This window comes from Pseudorca crassidens, chromosome 2 (genome assembly GCF_039906515.1).
Source record: "Pseudorca crassidens isolate mPseCra1 chromosome 2, mPseCra1.hap1, whole genome shotgun sequence".
Lineage (NCBI taxonomy): Eukaryota > Metazoa > Chordata > Mammalia > Artiodactyla > Delphinidae > Pseudorca > Pseudorca crassidens.
Genome location: NC_090297.1, coordinates 90,378,013 through 90,402,010, shown reverse-complemented (window position 1 = coordinate 90,402,010; position 23,998 = coordinate 90,378,013). Strand labels below are relative to the sequence as shown.

Genomic DNA, 23,998 nt, shown 5'->3' with positions numbered 1-23,998 from the left:
ACAGTCATAACCCCAAGCAATTTCTTGGTGCCACTTTACAGTCACAACTTCCTCATACCCCTAATACCTGACAAGCACTGATCTGTTCTTCATCACTACAGTTTCGTGTTTCCAAGAATACTACATAAATGAAATCATACATTATGTAATCTTTGAGACTGGCTTCTTTCACTCAGCATAATGCCTTTGGGGTTTGTTGCAGTTGATGAGTGCATCAATAGTTTATTCCTTTTTGTTGCTGTATAATATTCCCCTGTTTGGATGCACCACAGTTTATTTTGAAATGAGAAAAAAATCCCCCCAAAATTTAGAAAGATATTTGGGTGGCACAGAATGTGGCAACCTTCTTTTTCGTGCTTGTTAAATGTTGCCATAAAGAAATGGAAAACATTTGTACCTTAACTGAGAATTGCATAAAAATATTGATATGTCTTTTGCAAAGTTTATGAACTTTGGGGTCAGACTCACCTCTTTACAAAATGGATGAATCTGAAAACATGCTGCAGTAGATTTCATGGTGTTTGCAGTTTTCCTTAACTCCAATGAGATGCAATATCAAATGAAGGATCATTTTCATTGAAAACTAACAAGATTTGTCCTGTTATTATTGCTCCTTGCCTTCCAGCTGGGGTATAGGATAGAGTTTTCTTCTGCAACAGTTTTTTAAAAGCTATATTCTTTTAACCTCTAATTATTAGGCAACCTTAATTTCATATTTCTATAATCAACATTTCACAGTAATCATAAGAATTATTTGTAATTTCAAATATGCGTTGCATTTTCTACCTCACTCATTATATGCATATTGTTTAAACTTAAAAAGGGTATAGTTAATTAAATACAAAGGCCTATATACTATTTTTACTGGATCTATATTGGATCTATTATTAGCTGTGTAATTTTATTTTAAAAAAAACATATATTAATTCACAAATAAGACATTGTATATTGATATAACACTGTACTATACTGCTTCACGAAAGATATTGAGAATCTTTAAACTTTAATCTGACATGGCATGGTGCCAGTCAATAATTTGAATTAAGGTTTGCCAAGTGATCCTCCAGGATTTTGTAGATGATTGAAAGAAATATGTACCAGCACTGTGCTAAATTATAGGAGTATAATGGAGAAAAATATTTAGTCCAAAATCACAGTAGTTAACAATTTAATGGGAGATTGAACTATGAAAAAAAGACAATTATAATTCAATGTGATACTTGCAATAAAAGAATAAATATCCAGAATAGGATCTCCAAAAAATGAAGAGAAAGGTGAAGGCGAAGAGAAGAGGAATAAAATGGAAGTGTTTTCAGTCAAGTGAAATGTAAAACTGCAAGGTTTTGAGAATATATTTAGTAATTGAGGATTTTTTCAAACTTAAAATATCAGTTTATATGCCTTTTGTTTAAATGTAATTGCATGTCTATATAAACTTAATAAAATAGCATGACTCCTTTTTGGCAAGAAACCATTTGGAAAAATCGATTCTCTTGTCTTTTTGCTTTATGTAGAATTTTACATAAGAAATAATTTTCTTGTGTTAAAATGATTAAGGTAAAGCTAAGAAGATATAAATTTCTAAAGCCCTTTCTCTTGATTTGATTAAGTTTACTGATCAGGAATTCTATAAAGTTAATTAATTATGATGTTTTGTATAGGGCCCTCGTGGTGTCCAAGGTCCTCCTGGTCCAATAGGAAAATCTGGAAAAAGGGTATGGTTAGTTTTCATTGTACATTTTGAGGTCATCTGAAATCATCAGTTATTTTGTTTCTTTTATTCTGTCTATTTGGAATCCCTTTTGCTTAGTCATGTTCTTGGTATTATCAGGGTCGTCCGGGTGCTGATGGAGGAAGAGGAATGCCAGGAGAACCCGGGGCCAAGGTCGGGAGCTCATCTCATACATTTGTATTTTCAGATCTCGTATCTCAGTTCACCCCTGAAATTTTTATGTTTTAAAATAGAGTTTCTTGATATGAAAGAACATTTCACACTCAAATTACAGTACAGAAATAGGCTGGAAATGTAATGATAATGATGACGGTGATGATGATGATGATGATGATGATGATGGTGATTTTACAGGGGGATCGAGGATTTGATGGACTTCCAGGTCTGCCAGGTGACAAGGGTCACAGGGTAAGATATACCATTCTGTACATTTTATACTTTTTATATTGGGATAATACAGGAATACTACGAAACATTGATACACTAAGATATAAGAAGAAAATTAATTTAAGTATTTGTGAACTCATATAAATTAGTACATCTACTAGATACTTGAAGAAAGATAAGTAGAATTATATGTGTGATACTCATATAAGTTCTTTAATTTCTTTTAGACATTAAAATATTCAGTTTACACAAATATAAGTTGATGTGGAATCTTTATGTACACGTATATGGAAAATACATTTATAGAACAAGTGTGGAGATTTAATTTTGCCTCTAATTTTTTGATAATTGCCTCAATTTCCTTATTACATTTTGTCTGTGGAAATATACTCAAAAGAGGACATCTATAGGCAGTTTGTCATTAATATAACAATATACTGGGCACTGTATTTTATTATACTAATTAGATGGCTCCAGTAGATTGAGACACCACAAGCTACTTCTTTGTGATAATATTAGTTTGCAGTCCAGTGCAAGAGCTTATAATTCACTAAGGATAAACAAAATACAATGTTGAACGGCAATCCAGTCAATATTTTTAGTGGGAAATTAAGCAAAGATGTGGTCTTTCGAAAAAAGATCAGAATTGGATCTTCACATTTTTCTTCTCCAAAAGTTAAGAAGGAAGATGGGACAACCATTAGGAAATTGGAGAATATAAAAAAATAGAAAGATAAAGAAAAGAGAGCACTATGAATGTCTAGCAAGTGCCTATCACATGCTGAGAAAAATATATAATTTTGTTTTTTAAAAACTCCAAAAATTTCTTTAGTCTTCTAGAACTGTGCTGATTTAATAAGAATTATTTTAGAAGCAGAAAAAATGTAAATTAAATAAAAATCAGCAAAGTGTATCCATGTTTAAGACAGTCTTCAGCAAAATACTTTTCTATTAGTTTGTAATAATTAAATGTCTGAAAATTATTTGGGAATTTCATTTAAACCTTTTTGTTTTCAAAATTGGGGGAACATTTTTTCCTAGCATACTAATATATAACGCCAGTTAATGTAAAATTATGATTTATCTTTGAAACTTTTTGAGGAGGGAAAATAGAGCATAAGTTTTTTCTGCAAATGTTCCGTTATATTTGGTAGGATAGCTGTAGGATAGACAAACATTCTAGTTTATTTTGTGTTCTACTTATACTTGGATTTATTTAATAGGGTGAACGAGGTCCCCAAGGTCCTCCTGGTCCTCCTGGCGAAGATGGAATGCGGGTATATTAAACTTCATTTCTTTTAAGAAATATTTAAAATTAAAACATAGAACAAAATCATGCTGAAATGTTACATTGTCTGATTGCATCACTCTCCCACTCATTTTGTCCATGACAGGGAGAAGATGGAGAAATAGGACCAAGGGGTCTTCCAGGTGAAGCTGTAAGCAACTTTCTTTTTTTTCTTTTTAAATAATACCCCGTTTTGAAGGAATAGTGATTGGTGTTACATATATAAAGTCAATAATAAACTCAGATGACTATTGCCGTCTTGCCTAAGCTAAGCAGGTAATTGTTATGTGAAAAAAACATTTAAAAATGATACTGAGAGCTCTTCTTTTTGTTAAAGAAAGTCTTAGAAAATCAAGAGAAAAAATTGTGAGATATAACATCTTGTCAGGCAAAAACCTTACCTAGTTTTTGTTGCTGTTTTTTGTTTTGTTTCAGTTTTTATATCATCAATAACTCTAGAATCTAGTTATGTGTTTAGGATAAATTAATCTTATTATCAGAAGAAACACAAAAATTAGGTGCTTAGTATATACCAGATAGAACTATAAAATTTACTAGATTATATCCTTTTTTCCACTGATTTTTACAAATGAGGAAACTGAATTGGAAAGGTTTACCCAAAGCTAGTTAATCAAAGAACCAGACTAGAAGCAGGCCTCCTAGTTTTAGTCCTAGTTTTCCACATTATAGAGCCTGTCAACTAAAAGGCATAGTAGCTCAAGTGAATATGACAGTAAGTCATTGTATTCACTTTTCTAAAGAAGGAAAAGAAGGAGGAACAAATGGAGGAGGGGGAAGAAGAATAGAAGAAATTAATTAAGTCATAATAATTTTAAAAATCAAGCAAATGGTTTCTATAATCTTGCTAACATAGTTATCCAGCTGTTTGTTTCTTTCTCTCAGTAGAATATTCTTTCATGATGGAATTTACTTAACTGTAAAATAAATGAGAATCAGGACTCTTCTATTTGTGTAGTCTAACTTATTGAATAATAAGATTTAATAAGATTCAGTGTTGCTATTCAAATTGGAATATGACACAAAAGTGACTTATTTAAAGCATTAAAATATTTCCTATTTTTAAAATTTCCCAAGTGATTCATATGTAAATTTATAAAAATAAAAGATACGGCTTCTGTATTAAAGACTTTCTTGTCCATCTTGGCTTTTGGATCAATATAAACACTAGATATTTGTGTCATATAAAAATGGCATTTTAAACACCATTAAAAGAAGATGAACAAATATTTTAATCTAAACATTACATTAATATTTATTTAAAGGAAGAGGCATGTTTTGAAGGCATTTCTTATGAGAATGTGTTTTTCTTTTCCTCCTAGGGTCCACGAGGTTTGCTAGGACCAAGGGGAACTCCAGGACCTACAGGACAGCCTGTATGTATTGTTGAAAACATTCAAGATTTCCTAGGGAAAGCTTGTTACCAGACTTTTTAAAGCCAGGAGGCTGTGAAAGCTTTCAGTAGACAGCCAAGGGTTTACTGCTCTGTTATATTCTAAGACCTAATGGTGCTGCCTATCAGTTTAACTGAGCATACCCTACTCCACTGGCTTCTTTCTTTTTTCTTCCTTTTAGTTTACCTATTTTATTGTTTCGTGTCAAATTCCGAACTCGCAGTGGAAAATGCTGTTAGGTTGTCTCCATGGGCATGGAGAGGAGAGTATAGACCTTGCTTTTTCCCTCATTTCCATTAAGTTCTAAAATGATTTTTTAGTCAACCTAGGCTACTGGGTGTCATATTATTAGGTTAGTCTTCTAAATTTTCCATTGTAGCATCTGAACTTGTTAACACTCAAGCATATTTTTTTCGTCATTGAAGGGTATCGCAGGTGTGGATGGCCCCACAGGACCAAAAGGGAACATGGTATGTAGAAAATATCCATAAGATAACTCGTTTCTGTAATCTAAGTACTAACAAACCACTTTTGTTGCTAAATCTAAAATTAAGATTTCTTACAATGTGTTGCCAAGTGCTTCTGCCAGCATTAATATTTTGCAAGATTTTCCGGATTCTCTATAGGGAAACATGATTTGGGGACTATTTTTCAACTGAGAAGAAAAAACCTATTATGTGAAATAGTTTTATTAAAGACTCTTTATATTTTCCTATGGCAGGGTCCCCAAGGGGAACCTGGACCTCCAGGTCAGCAAGGGAATCCAGGACCTCAAGTAAGTCTAAACCGTCACAGCTTTTTTGAGATAATGGGATAAGATGGTATCTTTATACAAGAAAATTGACAGCCTCAGAATTTTCTATGTAGGGCTAAGGGTTTTTATTGTGAATGTAGGAAGACGATTCTTTTTTTTTGTTTTTCCTTTTTAAAAAAAATTTGAGCAAATTTGCAGAGGCCTCTTTCTTCCAAGAGAAAAATGAGTCATTCGGTGTTCATGGAATGCCAGGACACCTGCAGGAGGGTTCTGAATAGGATCACATTACATATCCATTGCCAGAAGAGTAGCTTATGTAAAACCCCTCATAGTGTTGCAAAACTTTCTGGGGAATGTGGGGGGAATATATATATAGATTCTCATAAATCATTTCATGTAAAATAGAGGGCTAATCATTTACTATTTTAAAAGTGTATTCTTGTGATGTGATTCTTGACATATGAAATGAATTCTTTTAAAATAGGGTCTTCCTGGTCCACAAGGTCCAATTGGTCCTCCCGGTGAAAAAGTAAGTTATTCTGTTGTTCTAGTAATGTCTGGTAAACAAGCTTGTGTTGTCAACTTTAGGGAGGTATAAGGCCTGTCTTCTGTTTTTAATAAGATATTTAAATGTCCCAGCATATAAAGAATTAATCTGGAGTTAAATTATGAAAGCACAGGGTGAGCAGCAATCATTCATATGTCTCTGAGCTGTAAATGATAAAATTTCACAGTTTCCATTTGGATAACTTCCAAATGTGACATTCTCAGCTATATTAATTTCAGAAACGTACTGATATGAGTGAGTGTTTTCTCTTTATTTTGGTTCTCCTTTTATTTCTCGTTATTTAAAAAATGTAATTAGGTTTGCTTGTGACAAAAGGCTTTTAGCAAGGTCTAATTAAGGGAAAATTGTGACGTTATTATTGCCACCGTTTCTCATGTATAAATGGCAAATGATGTTCTTTTTAATAACTCAATGTCTGGATCAAAACAAGAATAAGTTTTTAATTAAAGAGATGTCTTTTGTCCTTATCTCCTCTGACAGATTCCCTAAGTAATATTTCCTGTCCCCTATAGTTACAGCACAGTGTTACCTAATTCTTTCTAATACATTTTTTCTTATTTTTGTTGATTTCTATGAATATGTAATATTTTTTAAATTAACAACTTTATTGGGGTTAATTTCATACCCTAAAAATTTACTCATTTTACGTGTACAAGTCAATGATTTTTAGTGAATTTATAGTTGTGCCACAATCACATTTTTAGAATACTTATACCACCCCAGAAAGAAACCTTGTGTCAATTTGCACTCCCCATTTCACCCACAAAGCTAGACAACCATTGATCTACTTTCTATCTTTATAGATTTATCTTATCTGAACATCTCGTGTGAACAAGATATAGGAACGAAATTAATATTTTAATTTAATCATATGAATGAATATAATATGTGACATTTGTGTCTGGCTTCATTTGGCATAATGTTTTTGAGGTTTATCCATATTGCAGCATGTGTCAGCACTTTGCTCCTTTTTGTTGCCAAGTAGTATTCCATTGATTGAATATACCACATTTTGTTTACTTATTCAGCAGTTGAGGGACATATGAGTTATATACACTTTTCAGCTATTAGGAATAGTGCTGCTATGAATATTTGTAAAAAGGTATTTGTGTAGACATGTTTTCATTTATTTTTGGTAGATACTTAGAAGTGGAATTGCTGGGTTATATGGTAAATTTATATTTAACATTTTAAGAAGTTTCCAATTGTTTTTCAAAGTGGTTGTACCATATTTCCTTCCTATCAGCATTTTATGAGGATTCTAGTTTCTCTAGATTCTCAACAATACTAATATTGCTTCTCTTTTTGATTATGGTCATTTTTGTTGGTGTGAAATAGTATCTTATTGTGGTTTTAACTGGCATTTCACTAATCACTAGTGATGCTGAACATATTTTTATGTGCTTATTGACCTTTTCTATATATTCTTTGGTAAAATATATATTCAAGTCCTTTGGTAACATTCTTACCAAGTTACTTATTATTAACGTTAAGAATTAGCATATCAAACTTAAATGATCTTTAAAGTACTTTTTCTCTGTGCATATTTTCCATATGTTTACAGTATTAGAGTGCTATTGGAAAATGGTTTATTTATTTAAGATGTTAGGTACCAAAGGTGATTTAAAATCTTTGCTTTAGATCAGAGATCTTAATCTGGACATATATTCTTAACATATTTCGGATTAGCTCATCATAACCATAAATTGCACTTGAGGCATACGCCTATTGAATTTTCTACAATAATTTTATCATCTCTGAACTGGATTTCTCGGAAGAATTTGCTTTTAAGGAAAGCTGTTATATCTGAATTCCCTTTGTTGAGTCACAGGTAAAATATAGAATCTGATTCACTGCACTTCTTGTGGTAGGAAGAGAGCTGTCTTTAAGCACAAGCCGCTTCTTTCTCTGCTTTGAACATATCCAGCTCTTGAGTCCAAAGACAGCCTCTTTCCTTCAAAAGGAGAAAGAAACTCAAGAACATGAAGAAAATGCATTTTATTTGTATTGCATTTACGGTATATAGTTTATTTTGGACCTACATTACTTTTATTTTCTTTATGATATACTGTTTTCTGTTTATTCTGGCTCAAGAGCCTTGTCTTTCAAAACTTGGTGAATAATGTTTTCAGTTGGATCATGCTATAATCTCACAATTAAATATAATTTAAGTAATGTCATATATTTTTAATTCCCAATAACTTTTATATTTTTGTCCTAAGTTATCATAGCCTATGCTGTTATTATATTTGTGATAAAAGATTTTATAAAGTTCAAGCTAATTAACTAAAATGGATGACAACTATATTGCTTTTCTGACACGTTGATAACTTAAATATACTGTTAAGTCCTGTGATTTAATTTATGGCTTCAGAATTTACATCACATATGTTAATGACTTTACAGAAAACAAATGGTATTGTATAACTATAGGAGCTAAAGAAGAAAAAGCAAGACACGACATATATATTAGTTAAAGGCAAGGACTTTGACGATATGGCTACAGATCTGGATTCATTTATATTGCAATTCTGTGATGTATTAACATTAGTTAATTACTCAAGCTCTTTGATGCTGATATTTCATGGAATTGCTTGAGACTTAAAATGGATACTATACATATAAATATATTATATATATATATATTGCTTAACATAGTGCATAGAGACACAATAAATTATAACTATTTTATTAAAATCTAAAATATGGCATTCATTCATTTAACTTTGTCCCCATTCCTGTAGGGAAACACCAAGCAGTTAAGAAAGCAGACAAAATATTGTACTGTCATGGAGCTTCCATTTTAAAAAAGATGGATTGATTTTAACTTGATTAAAAAAATCATCCTATAGTACAAGAGTTTTAGTGTTTCTCATCTACCCTTAAATATATAGCAACAACATAAAATCCATGTAGTATTGTACACAAGGTCATGGTCTTAGAAATATATCTGCTGATAATAATAATTACTGGAATAGTTTTGCCTTTGTAATCTACATTTTGTTTTGAAGAAATAAGACTATTTACTGAGAGAGAAAAAATGATTTGAGTGAAAGGCAAAATACTGCCATTAAAAAAAACAGGTTTTATAACAATTGTTTCATAATGTTAGATTACTTAACTGTATATGACTTTGCAGAGTGGTGAAGGGAATTGAATCTTTTAAATCCTGTAAATGAGATGCAATTAAATTCAGTTATAAAGTCCAGATTTTCAATTTAAAGGTTACCTTTATTTTTGTGTGTTGTTCCTTAGTGATTTAAGTGAGACTTTCTTGTTAAGTGATTTAAGTGAGGCTTTCTAGTTAAATTCTGTACTATTCATGTATATGAATACAATGCTTTTTCTAAATACTTTCTAAGAATGGAAAAATCCTCCTACATCCAGCATCTAGGATTGCTGATATATCCTTGCCCTTTTAATTGTTTCTAAATTCTGGCTAATGACTTGACCTGTAAGCAATAATGGCTTAGGCTCTGAAGACTTGATAAAATTAATTATTCTAAGCAGAAAGCCAATTTTTCTCCCATTGAAGGGTCTACTTCTTGTAATAGTCATTCTTAGCATGTTCCAACCTTACCAATGATCAAATTAAATGAGATTTGAAATCCCCTGTGATTAAACACAGATTAATCTGTTGAATAAATAGTTACTGAAGTACAGTTGATTTACAATGTTGTATTAATTTCTACTGTACAGCAAAGTGATTTAGTTCATTCTTTTTCATATTCTTTTCCATTATGTTTTATCACAAGGTATTGAATATAGTTCCCTGTGAATTGGCACTTATTAACATCATTGCTGGAAATAGCCAATATTTGCTTTTTCAATGATATAAATCAATGTATATTTATTGTATATTGACCTATATTGTTTTCCTTTTTATTCTATAAGTTCTAGTTTATTGTGGTATGCAAAAACTAACTTGTTAATTTAAAAAGACACATTTAGGACTATTAAGCAGTATGAAAACTTGCATGTCTCTGACAGATGTTAAATTTGGTTTTCATCTATCTTTATATACCATTTCTTCTACATAATATGTTAAAAAGTATTCAGATGTTTGTTGCTTGAAAGCCAGTGACTCAAGTTAAGAATTTTATTGGCTGTATATCACTATGTACAAAGCCAGACTTTTCATTATTTTCAATTTTTAAGTGAAAAATATTCTTTTTCTCTATTTGATTAGGGACCACAAGGAAAACCAGGGCTCGGAGGACTCCCTGGTGCTGATGGGCCTCCTGTAAGTAATAATTACCTGGTCATTAAAATTTCTATATGTTATTTGCAAAAATAGATTTTACATGTGCTTTAGAAGTGATTGTAAGAATTCAGTAATAAAAGCAGTAGAGCCAATAATTAAACATTGATCTCTCTAAAATGCTATTTCATCATGCCACGTCCATATTGCAAACTCTTTAAGGAGCTCCCAGTGGGCTTTGGACCACCCTAGGCCAGAATCTCATATTTTCCTACCACTCACTTTTCTCTTAGCGTGCTTTACATTTTCTATTGCTATACCTTTTGTTATGTCCTTTTCTTTTCATAGAAAACACTTTTCCATTCTCGCTTCCTTTTCAAAGAACATGTTTCTTGAGAGTCCAGGTGAAATTCCTCACCTTTTGTAAGTTTCCTCAGACATCTTACATGAAAATTCCTCTGCCTTCCGGGATTCCCTACTTTTCTAGAAATATAGCAGTGTTTATTATATCTTATCACATAGTAATAAATAATGTAATTATGTAATCTCCACAGTTGTTATTTTTTTCTCTTCAAACTACTTACTCAGAGCTAGGGTACAAAAATTTTCATTCTGCAACTAGTTGTTTTCATTGAGTATATTTGTTGTGGAGCTGTATGTTTTTATGCAATATTTAGTGACTCCCGATAACTTGATTACAAACACCATTAGTGTTTATGATGTTGCAATATTTTAAAATATATATCCACGTATTTTAGTTGCTTTTTAAAGATGTGTGTATGATTATTTGATCAATATGCAAAATAGAAGTTAGATTGAAACACCTTTATGTAAGACTCTAAATGAGACTGGGGTTGAATTGTTGATGAATAATATGTGTTATGCGCTTTTCCCAAGCTCTCGCTCAAGTGTATTTTGTAGCTGATGAAACTTATACCCATGCAATATAAACTTACTATGTTTCTTTCCAAATGCCACAGTTTCCAGTGTTATTTAAAGCCATATACACTGATGCAAAATGTGCAATATATTTTGAAACATAAAGAGTAAAACCTCAACAGATGGGAAAAAAGGGAACAATTTCATAATATAAATTACCATTAATATTGCATCTCACCAGTCTATATTTTTAATAAATGTAGGGTCATCCTGGAAAAGAAGGCCAGTCTGGAGAAAAGGGTTCTCTGGTATGTTACAAAGTATCCATTTAAATATTGTCACCTTATCCCCTAGAGAAAATGCCTTACTTTGATCATTTCTACGATATATATATATGCGTGTCTGTGTGTGTGTGTGTGTATATATATATATACATCATATTCTTCGATGATCATTTAGGGATATGAATATTGGAAACTAAGTGCCAGAAAATAGTTATTCACTACCTGTAATATGTCTTTACTCTCAAAAGAATTTTTGCTAGCATTTAGATATAAATCATGTTTCTATAGTTGCTTTTTATTTAGGGTATAAAAAAGATGTGTCTTAGATAACTTTTAATTTTGCATTGGCAATTTGATCAATTAGACTAGCATTCTCTGTTTTTCTAAAAATATTCTCATGATAAGAAATAAATCCACATTCTGCCTATGTAGTATATGTGGAGTAAATGACCATAAGTAATAATAATGAAATTGGACAAGAACTACTGAATATCATTAAAGTGTTTATGTCACTTGAATTTTATCTGTACTTATTACTTTCTGATAACCTTTACATAAGAGGAGACTAAATTGTAAGAGCAATGATTATCAAAATATCTAAATAAAATAACAAAATAAAAGCTTTCAATGTTAATACTATTTTGGATTACAGTAGCAGGGTAAGATCATTTTTATTTAGAGTAGCTAATTTTGGATTCTTATTAAAATAGTCAACATTACTATTGTATAATATATACTATTGTATATCATACATTATTTCCTTTAGGTAGACTAGTGAAATGAAGCCAGCCATGGAAAATATATAATTTTGATCATATTCTTGATGATGTGAATGCAGTAAATTTTTTTAACATCCTTTATTGGAGTATAATTGCTTTACAATTGTGTGTTACTTTCTGCTGTATAACAAAGTGAATCAGTTATACATATACATACATATATCCCCATATCTCTTCCCTCTTGCATCTCCCTCCTTCCCAACCTCCCTATTCCAGCCCTCTAGGTGGTCACAAATCACCGAGCTGAACTCCCTGTGCTATGCAGCTGCTTCCCACTAGCTATCTATTTTACATTTGGTAGTGTATATATGTCCATGCCACTCTCTCACTTTGTCCCAGCTTACCCTTCCCTCTCCCCATGTCCACAAGTCCATTCTCTATGTCTGCATCTTTATTCCTGTCCTACCCCTAGGTTCTTCAGAACCTTTTTTTTTTTTTTTTTTTTTTTAGATTCCATATATATGTGTTAGCATATGGTATTTATTTTTCTCTTTCTGACTTACTTCACTCTGTATGACAGACTCTAGGTCCATCCACCGCACTACAAATAACTCAATTTATTTTCTTTTTATGGCTGAGTAATATTCCATTGTATATATGTGCCACATCTTCTTTATCCATTCATCTGTCGTTGGACACTTAGGTTGCTTCCATGTCCTGGCTATTGTAAATAGAGCTGCAATGAACGTTGTGGTACATGACTGTTTTTGAATTATGGTTTTCTCAGAGTGTATGCCCAGTAGTGGGATTGCTGGGTCATATGGTAGTTCTATTTTTAGTTTTTTAAGGAACCTCCATACTGTTCTCCATAGTGGCTGTATCAATTTACATTCCCACCAACAGTGCAAGAGGGTTCCCTTTTCTCCACACCCTCTCCAGCATTTATTGTTTGTAGATTTTTTTTATTATAGCCATTCTGACTGGTGTGAGGTGATACCTCGTTGTAGTTTTGATTTGGAATGTAATAAATTTAATGCTAGTTTTTGGTTAGAAATTATTTATCCTTTTGGCTAGCCTATAATTGTTTATTGTAGACATTGAAGACATCAGATTTTTTCAGGCTTAGAAAAGCAGTTATTAATTATATAATTACCTATATTATTTCACATATTCATAATATTTTGCATGAATTGCATGAATATATAAGTTTGGAGTAGGTAAGGCTCATCACATGATTTGTTCATGATATCTGACTTTAGACACAAATGATAAAGTATCAAAGAAATCTTAACCAGAAGTAGAAAAATACCATGTTCTTATAGATTATTTGGTAAAATTATAGTATGTTGTGAGTGAGGGGCACTTTCAGTACATTATGTATTTAAATTGCAATGGGTCTTTTTCAGGGTCCTCCTGGTCCACAGGGTCCCATTGGCTACCCTGGTCCCCGAGGAGTAAAGGTAAATATTATTTTTTCCTACATTATTTAATTTCAATGTAAAATATTATAGTTATTTAATCCTTCTAATTTATTCCATAGGGAGCAGATGGTGTCAGAGGTCTCAAGGGCTCTAAAGGTGAAAAGGTAAAACATAATTTATTTAGGTGATTTTAATTGCTATATACCTATTGTATAAAAAATTTAAGTTTATTGAACAGATATTCCATTTCTCAAATATATTGAGTGATTACTTATGTACCAAACAATGCAAGTCTAATTTTGTACTCTATATCCTGGAAACTTTAGAAGTCTTATATCCTCAGGTGATGACTACATTATTAAAAAAAAAAAAAAAAAAGCTATGTCATAAACAGAATCAATCCTGCATCCCTTTTTTTCTTACATGTGTTTAACTTTTCTAAATTATAAGTTGGCCTTATGATTGGTTTGTTATGCTTGGATTAGATCCAGTTATATGTATAACAGAGGAATGTTTATTCCATTTTTTTCTCTACTAAAATCCCCAAATTTTATAAATTGAAATGAAGTGCAAAATATGAAAGTTAGAAGTAACATGAATCAACTGGGGGAACAGGAAGACTACATATGTGATACTGCATGCACAGCAAAAGCTTTAATAAGAAGGAAATTAAGATTAAAGCCAAGTAAAGGTGGCTGAAAGAATGTGCATTCTTTTAAAGAGTGCTGATAGTTTAGTTTGATGAAGAAAACAAAATTGAGATTTTTTTCATGTAAATGTTTAACATTAAATGTATAGCTCCCAAATCCTTCAATGATTGTGTTGAAATGGAATAACATTACTCAGAATCACTATTGCATTAATTCTTACTATATTTCATTTTATAAAACAAAGTTAAGTATAAAATGTTGGTAGATTTGGTGAGAAATATATGCAATACACATTTTGATTTCAAGGATAACTGTTTATTCCCACAGTCATAATATTATCAAAAACACCTTGAATAGATTTGACATCAGTAAGGAATAGATAACAAGAAGGGATGGACTTATTATATACATTATATTTTATTTTTCTGAAAAGAATAAATAGGTTACATACTGAGGCACTGTCAAAGTATGCAACTATATTGACAATTCTACTGTGTGAAAAAATGTCATGCACTTAAATCAAAGCTACTTTGATTTGAATCCCAATTCATCTTGGTCATCACAGATGAACTTCAGGGTATAGTGTCTTACTGAGCTAGCACAATGGTAGTTTGGACAGTGTTGAACTTGTAATTACTTGCAAGTTGCCTATGTAAAAAAATATATTGTCTCAGTTTGGAATTTAGAATCTCAATTTTTATTGGTAATAAATTTAAATATCAATTCAAATTGTTTCTCTGGAATTAGTGCCCACGAAGGATTTTTAGGGAGGGCAGTGTTTAAAGGAAAGGCATTTAATTGGTGTGGGAAAGTTGTGAACTTTTAGGAAAGGGGGGTAGTAGCAAATGACAAAGGAAAATAAAATTATAGATGATGAGATATATGAGGAAAAACCTACTCAGGAAAAAAATAAATATATATTGCTTATATGTAGGAAAACAATTTGAGATTATTGGTTATTTTGTTTTTCTGAGTATATATTATAATTGACCATTTATCTCATAAGAGATGAAGAAGGAAGTTGAAATTATTTTCTTTTATGAATAACAATATTAATTAATTAACCAAAGGTGAAATACCAAGTTAGTACCCTAACTAGAATAAAATTCTCCATTGTTTAGACTCAGATTTGTTCCTTAGAACTTAAGCAACATAATCCAGTTAACCAAGTGGCACAGGTGAATTCCTTTTTTACATGTTTTCTAAAAATCTGTCTACTTTTTAAAAATGTTAATTCAGACTTGATAATTTAAGGACTGGAAATCTTAGTAGCTTGAAAGTGTTATTTGTTTTAAAAATGTCACTTATTGTAAGGATATTCTTAATAACTTGAGTCATCTAATGTATTTTTAAATTGCAAATGTATTGAAAACAAAGTTTTGACAGAAATATCATCTAGTCCACTATATGCTCTCTTAAAAAACAAATCTCTCCCGGACAAAATATCCTAAAAACTGTTACTGATTTTAGACATAGAGTGCAGTATTTTTTTAAACTAAACTTGGCAACTGTGTAATTGCCTTTCTCTCTAGGGAGAAAGTATTGAAGATACCAGTCAATAGGAAGTTAAGTGGTCATTTTCAGCTTTTACTCCTCTGCTATTGCACAATTGCATTCAGTGCAGAGAGAATCCTAATTCCACAAGGCTACTTTGTGGCCAGAAAGTTGAAAACATTATGCTTGTGTCAAAACTTTTAGACCTGTCAGAATTCTTATGTTTAGATAGGATATCAGATTGGATTCCTTTTCCAAGTCTAAGTCTCATATATCCATCATAACCTGATATTTTCTGGACCTTAGCATACCTTACCAAACTAGCACTGAGGCAAGGATGGTTCCAAATGTACATTCAATAAATGTTTATTAAATATCATGATTTTTGAGGGTCAAAATGTACTAGGCACTGGAGATTCAGAGGTTAATTAGGCATGATTCTTGGTTTTGACCATTTAATAGAAAGAAAGAGACCTATGATCTATTAAGTGCAGGATGTTATCTTATAATGCTAAATGTTCAGTGGGGCACACAGGACAAAGAGGTTAATTTTAAGGGGGAAATATTGAGGTCATGGAAAACTTCATAGCAGAATCATGAGCTAAATCCTAAAAGAAGAGGAAAGTATCACCAGGTAGACAGAGAAGGAAAAGGATTTGCAGATGTGTGTGTATGTGTAAGTAGTTAACAAATGCAAGAATTACAAATGGAAATACAGGTAATTCAGTTTTTCTAAAATCAGTGTGTTGGATGGAAGTAGAGAGGAGATTTAAGACCAAAGATAAGACTATAGAGGTGAACAAAGCCTAGATCATGGTAGGAAGGAGAGGGGGGATGGCAGCTTATATTCATCATTAGCACTTTGGAACCATTGAAGTATTTTAAAGCAAAACTGACGTGATCAGTTTTATGTTTTGTAGAGCTCATTTGGTAGCAGGATGTGGAAGTGTAGGAACTAATCTTCTCAGCTCTGTTCTCAGACTTGGCCTGACATGCCTTTTTCTCAAACTCTGCAAGTCAATTAGTGCTATTGAATACATGAATGCTTATTCTCCAACTACTAATTAAGGTACCAACTGCCCCCTCAAATCTCCAGATTCACTTCTTACCTCACCAGAACCAGCACCAGCACAGCACATCATCATCATTATCATCATCCTCATGTCTTTCTTCTCTAAACACCCATTCTATTCCACCTGTACCAAAATTAATACAAATTATTGGTAAAACAAAAACTTCAAACTACTCCACAATACTCTGAACAGAGTTATTGCTCAATTAATGCTATTGAATACATGAATGATTATTCCTTAGGAATTTAAATTTTTTCTTGAAATTAAGAGACAGGAAGGTTATTGATGAAGCTTATTTCTTAAAAGTCTGCATATAGTAAAAATGACAGGAAATATTTTCATAGTCAAAATTTCTCCTCTCTTTGCTAAAGGATACCCAGTTTTCAGCATCATTTGTTTGTGCATATGATGTAATGATAAGCAATCTCTATTTACACGTTAAGGATAATATTAATTTGCTTATTCTTCACCTGAAGAGAGATTGTAATTAGAGAACAAGTTGAGTCAGAAGACATTTACCTAAAGCACAGGAGACAAAATGAATGATATAAAATTCTTAGTTATATATCAGTAAATTAAAGACATTTTATTTGGTTGTCCAGAGTTCTTGTAATCCAAAGTTAATATAATTAATTAAATTTTTACTTTTTCTTTGTTCAAATAACATAGGATACATTTTGTTATAAGAAAATGGTTATTCCCCCCTATAAGATAGAGAAGATTCAATGGACACATTTGTGAAAACTTTTCTGTTAACTTAGAGGCATTAATTATGGGAAAATGGGAGGATACTGGGGATAAAGGGTTAAAATAGGGAAGAGGAGGTTTCACAACTAAGGTACTTATTTCTCAGAACAATTTTTCCTAATTACCAGTACTCATAATTTGCGTAGTCATATTTTAGATTCATAGAAACAATTGATTAAACACTTGTTTTATTACTTATACTTTTTAGGGTGAAGATGGTTTTCCAGGATTCAAAGGGGACATGGGTCTTAAAGGTGACAGAGTAAGTAGAAAGAAATTTGTACTAATACATACATTTGTGTGTTTCTTCTTATAATTAAATATTGCAAACACAGGATAAATAAAAATGTACTACCCGTGATATTTTTCACTTCCATTTTTATATGAAGATTAGGTGTTTAATTTTTGTAGAGATAATATAGTATCAGTTGTTTTGTAGATGTTATGTTAAATCTCTATATGTCCCAGAACATCCATAGTTTTATATATATATATAATATATATACATAATATATAGTATATTATATATATGGTATTATTGTTTACAGATATTTTCTAAAATGATGATCAAATTGTTTTACATAATTAATTCAATAGATTTGTTTTAAATTTTGTTCACATATAGAGAGCTATGCTGCCTGGAAACTCTATCTGCAACTTTTATGAATGTTCACTATATAGTTGTCTTGAATTTTTGAATGTAGAAATAGTACACTGTTTTTCTGTTAATGAGTACTTTGAAAACAAAATTGTGTCACCTAAAGTAAATTAAATTTTATTGGGAAGATTTATTTTATAACTAGTATAATAGTATCTAATAAATTTAAGCAAAAAAGGATACTATAGAATATTGATTTTCCTAAAATGCACAGAAAGCCTGTGTCCGGGATAGGGGCAATAACTTACACATTCCAGTTCCTAATACCTTAAATGCGAAAGCCAAGTTTAAAACAGAGACATTTTTCTTGTGTTCCAAACGGTGATTTCTAAAGTTGCTATCATCTGGGAGGAGCAATTATTTTCCCTATTACCCTGATAGGTTCTCAGGCTGGTGCCCTGTAAAATTAGACTGACACAAGACAGATGAACAAGAGAAAAGTAAACAGAAGTTTGCTTGCATATGTATCATGATTATACATGGGAACACTCAGTGACGAGTAACTAAATAGAGTGGTTACAACTGGGGCTTGTATAGCATTTTAGCAAAGGAACAATAAATTTTGAGCAGGGAAAGGACTTCGAGTTTCTAGTACTGTAAATTGTGGGAAGGCAGATATATGGGAAACTGATGGTATATAAAGGCTAGTTGTAAAGTTTGTTGCATAGGTAGATTCCACTGGTACCTGCTTCTGACTCTGGACTGGTAAGGGTCTAGTTATCACTACTGATTAATTTTTGTCCTTTCTAGTAGAGAGGGGAGGAAAGACACCTTTGCAAATTTGTGCCTTTCTTTTAAGCAAGTATGGGGTGGGTAGAGAACTTTTTTTTGTATCCGCTTTTTTCAACTGCCTTCAGTTCAAAATAATCCTTATGCCACAGTGGCATATTTTGGTGTAGCATATTCAGCCAACCTACGGTGTCTAATTTTGATTCTTATTTTTTTTTCTCTCTCTCTTTCTGCAGCACAATGTATTAAAATTAATTTAATGTAGGGCTTCTGTAGTTTTTCAACTTTCAGACTGCATTGAGTAGTTTATTAATTGAAAGATTGATGAAATCAAATACTTTCAAGCCTCTTTGTCATATGTAATATGTGAGTAAACAAACCAAGAGTTGAAGAATATAAGTTTTTGATAGACTATAATTTCTGCCATTCAGTCTCCAAGATATTTTAAATTACAAGAACGTTGTTACTCTGTGTTTCAGGGGGAAGTTGGTCAAGTAGGTCCAAGAGGAGAAGATGGCCCTGAAGGCCCCAAAGGTCGAGCAGGTCCGACCGGAGACCCCGGTCCTGCTGGTCAAGCAGGAGAGAAGGTTAGGGAGCAACTTTAAATTCACAGGTCCTCTTGTAGATGATGCTTCACTGTGATTTTAGGGTGTTTTTAATCACCTGTGATGTAAATCTAGAGGGTTTTATTGAATTTCAATTTTTTGAATTTCAGTTTCATATCCATATTACTACTTAGAAGTATAATCGTGAGACGGGCACATTTATCCTCTTTCACTCTTCCTTATTTTCTAGTCCCTTCTGCTTCCATTGGCCATGTAGAATCAACCACTCTTAATGCTCTTCTATATTAAAAGTGCAGAATTTGAGCGTGATTAATGAAGGCTGAAAGAACCAATCAAAGATGGTTTGCTTACTATTTTTGAACAACTTGAATCATCTTTGGCCCTCAAACCAAAATGTCCTTTTTCCACTCTTACCACATTAACATATATTTTTACAGGATAAATGTTTTAAAAAATACTGATGTTCAGGCCAAACTTGAAAAGGTTTTAATTTTAATCTGGGGTTAACTCAAGCACCACTATGTTTTAAAATATCCCCAGATAATATTAATATTAATTGCTTTAAGAGCCACTGGGCTATATGCATAATGTCAAAAAATATTTGCAATCATTATACTTACATTTAGATAGGATATTAGGCAACATTAAAATTATACCTTCGTAGAATATTTAGTGATATTGTAAACGTCTTATAATGAACCTGAAGTTAAATTAAGACAAAACTAGAAATATCTATGACAAATGCTTTCCGATTATATACACTGAAGGAAAATATAAATAATAATTATCTCTAGGTGATATAAATCAAATGATTTCCATTTTTTTGTAAATATGACTATTCTCCAATTTTTATAGTGAGCATGCCATTATTCTATAAATATGGAAATTCCATACTATGTAAGAAAATTGTCATCTCTGCCCCTTACCATCCTATCCCAGAAGGAAAATATATAAGGATTGTATAAGAATTGTGACTAGACAAATAAAAAATAATTTCCTCATGTCATTATGAGTCATCTGATATCGTAGTTCTTCTACAGTTTCATACTCTCAGTTGTGGCTTGTAAACTGATTAATAATGTCATTGTGTTTAGGCAACGGAGGGAAAAGATAGGATTGGGGAAATAAGGGTTTACAAGGCCTATGACCCTTCTACTTAAAGTGTTCACTTGCCAATAGTTAAGGATACTCTAGGACCTTCCTCTTTTCTCAACCCCACTATATTCTGTGTAAACGGTCCCACAAACTATTCTGAGGCATCAGGACTTTACCCCGCAGTGCTTCATCTTTCACCTTTCATTAGAATTTTCCCTTTTATTGAAGTTGCTTATCACCGCACTGAAAATACAAAGAAATTTTCTGTCTGGATTTATTTTTAAATGACTCTAAAATGAATGAACTTACATTCTAATGTAGTATTAACATAGACTACAAAAGTTTTCTGATAATAATTAGAGAATTTAATTAACCTTGAAATCAGTAGCATAAAACAAGCTGTGATAACTTACTCTATCCAAGGGGACATCATTATAAGTATGCTTCTTAAGGCTTGTTTGAATGTTTTCCATCTGAAGACTGCTTACCTATGCAGTGTTGATCATGAATCAGACAACTGTTTAGTTCAACCTATAATAACAAGGTCATAAACTATATTCCTAACTTCTTGCCTTGCTTCATCCAGTAAAATATTTATTTTTTCATAAAATCCTGCTCATCTATTAATGTTATATATATAGTAATTTGAACTTGTTTGTTTTTATTCTTATTTCATGTAAATGCACATGGGAAATAATGATACTGTGTGTCTGTTAATGTTTAAGACTTTGATAAATAATATTTTATATATGAAATGTACTTTCATAAGATCTTAAGGAAAATGTCACAGTAAAATTCCACAAACATATTTTATTCAATTCATTTATTTTAATTTTATTTTCTCTCTACTCATGTTTTTAATTCAATGCTTTGCACAAGGGGCCAATTTTGTTAGTTTAGCATTTTAAACCTCTTAGTATTTGTTATACAACTTTGGGCTTCACTGTAATTTATCATGTTTCAGCACTATCAGATTGAGAGGTAATCTCATTGCACTGGAAGAAAATAGCTGCATATTCAAGTTCCCACCTGTAGGAATTAACACTCCACAAAAATCATTATTTAGCTATATCTCTCACCATTTGGTATTTATTAACCCAATTTATTCAGACATTTGAATAAAAGAAGAAACTTTGCTCGAAAATCAGGTTCAGGGCTTCCCTGGTGGCGCAGTGGTTCAGAGTCCACCTGCTGATGCAGGGGACACGGGTTCGTGCCCCGGTCCGGGAAGATCCCATATGCCATGGAGCGGCTGGGCCCGTGAGCCATGGCCGCTGAGCCTGCGTGTCCGGAGCCTGTGCTCTGCAACGGGAGAGGCCACAACAGTGAGAGGCCCGCGTACCGCAAAAAAAAAAAAAAAAAATCAGGTTCAAATTTCTTAGTATAGTTATTTAAACTTTCCTTACTTAGCAAAAAAAATGTTAACTTATGATTGCTTGCTTTATATTTACAGTGAGAAATGAAATAATTTTATCAAATAGATTACCTTTAGTTGGAATGGTAAGATCTACATGCAGTTCTAACTACATCCATTAATTTTAAATAGTATTTAATGTTCATAAAACTTAGATGATTTCTTAGCATATTCTTTAGCTCACAAACAGTCCTAGAATTCTTTTTACTCAGTGTTCTATGTCACTAAAGAAGGCACTGTCACTTAGACAACAGAGGTTAAGTTAGTGAACATTATAGCATTAGCAACATTTTTTTCCCTATTCAAATTAAGAAATATAATGAAAGTAAAGAATGGCAAAAACTTGCAAATCTTCCTTTCAAATGTGCAAATATGTGGTTCTAACTTCTAGAAAAATGACTAAAAGCATCATTTAAACTTAATTCATCTTAGAATTGATTATTATTATTATTATTTTAACTTTAGGGGAAACTTGGTGTTCCAGGATTACCAGGATATCCAGGAAGACAAGGTCCAAAGGTAAAATAATTAGCTTGATTTTTACAGTTTATCAGCCTTTTGTAGATACACTTAAAATTAATCATCTATGGTTACCTTTCAGTTTGTAATATAGAGATGATGAATCCTTAAAATATAATCTTATAAGGGAAAGTCAGAGGCAGTGTGGGCACCTGGAGTGCAGAGAGTTCAGAGATCTTAGGTGATTTTTGATTGGAGTATTTTAGAGACAGACTCATGAAAGGAAGGCACAGTCAGCCACTTCCTTGTAAGTGGAATAAGGACTATTCCAGGGCAGTATATTAATATATATAGAAGCTTTAAGTAGATGACAGGTGATGGATAATAGCTTTTGATTTCCTTTCTGGTACCCTGAAGGTTTGAATGACCACATATTTTTTTTAAAGGAAGAATGACTCTTCTTTCATCCTCTTTATTTTCCCTCATTTCCACAGAACTTGTTTCCTAGGGCTACTGTAACAAATCACCACAAACTTGGTGACTTAAAACAATGGAAATTGACTTTGTTACAGTTCTAGAGGCCAGAAATCTAAAATCCAGGTGTCAGCAGGCCCATGCTCCCTCCAAAAGCCCTGTGGGAGAATCTGTCCTTACCCCTTCCATCTTCTGGTGGCCCCAGTCACTTTTTGGCTTGTGTGCAATCTCCAACACCTTCTCCACACGGATTTTTTTCTGTGTCTGTATCGTCTCTTCTTATAAAGACACTTGTCATTGGATTTAAAGACCACTTGGATAATTCAGGATATTCTCATTTCAAGATCCTTAATTTAATCACATCTACAAAGACCCCTTTTTCCAAATAAAGTAATATTTGCAGATTCTAGAACATTTGGATATTAGATATATCTTTTGCAGGGGCACCATTCAACCCGTGCACTCAATGCACTCAAATTCTACTTTTGACTATTTGAAATATACATATTTTAAGCAAAAAGAAGTTTTAAAAATACATGTTTACTTTGGTGTACTAATTTTCCTTGAGCTAATTATAAAACTTTGCTAAGGCTGCATTTGATGTATTGACTAGTTACATTAAACGGTTAAATGATTTAATATGTAAATTTTGGTTCTTAATATTAAGGTAATTATATGCACATGAGATTATCTATCTATTTATCTATTATTTATTTACCTATATCTTTGTCATCTATCTATCCCTGTTTGATCCATTCAGGCTAGACAGGTTTAGTATATAAGAATACATCCTGGGGGGTTTCCCTGGTGGCGCAGTGGTTGGAACTCTGCCTGCTGATGCAGGGGATACGGGTTCGTGCCCCGGTCCGGGAGGATCCCAAGTGCCGTGGAGCGGCTGGGCCCGTGAGCCATGGCCGCTGGGCCTGCGCATCCGGAGCCTGTGCTCCACAACGGGAGAGGCGGCGGCAGTGAGGGGCCCACGTGCCGCAAAAAA

The 23,998-nt window shown here is 32.4% G+C and overlaps 1 protein-coding gene across 2 annotated transcripts in view; it reads left to right on the top strand.

Moving 5' to 3' along the window:
* COL11A1 (collagen type XI alpha 1 chain) overlaps positions 1-23,998 on the top strand; it is a 196,316-nt gene that overhangs the window by 87,048 nt on the left and 85,270 nt on the right. For both annotated transcript variants that reach the window (XM_067727066.1, XM_067727067.1), the window contains exons 16-31: positions 1,662-1,715; positions 1,832-1,885; positions 2,087-2,140; positions 3,343-3,396; positions 3,514-3,558; positions 4,748-4,801; positions 5,245-5,289; positions 5,541-5,594; positions 6,058-6,102; positions 10,331-10,384; positions 11,485-11,529; positions 13,631-13,684; positions 13,765-13,809; positions 17,818-17,871; positions 19,476-19,583; positions 22,537-22,590. In XM_067727066.1, the coding sequence (XP_067583167.1) occupies positions 1,662-1,715; positions 1,832-1,885; positions 2,087-2,140; positions 3,343-3,396; positions 3,514-3,558; positions 4,748-4,801; positions 5,245-5,289; positions 5,541-5,594; positions 6,058-6,102; positions 10,331-10,384; positions 11,485-11,529; positions 13,631-13,684; positions 13,765-13,809; positions 17,818-17,871; positions 19,476-19,583; positions 22,537-22,590 (873 nt within the window). The remainder of the gene's footprint in view (positions 1-1,661; positions 1,716-1,831; positions 1,886-2,086; positions 2,141-3,342; positions 3,397-3,513; positions 3,559-4,747; positions 4,802-5,244; positions 5,290-5,540; positions 5,595-6,057; positions 6,103-10,330; positions 10,385-11,484; positions 11,530-13,630; positions 13,685-13,764; positions 13,810-17,817; positions 17,872-19,475; positions 19,584-22,536; positions 22,591-23,998) is intronic.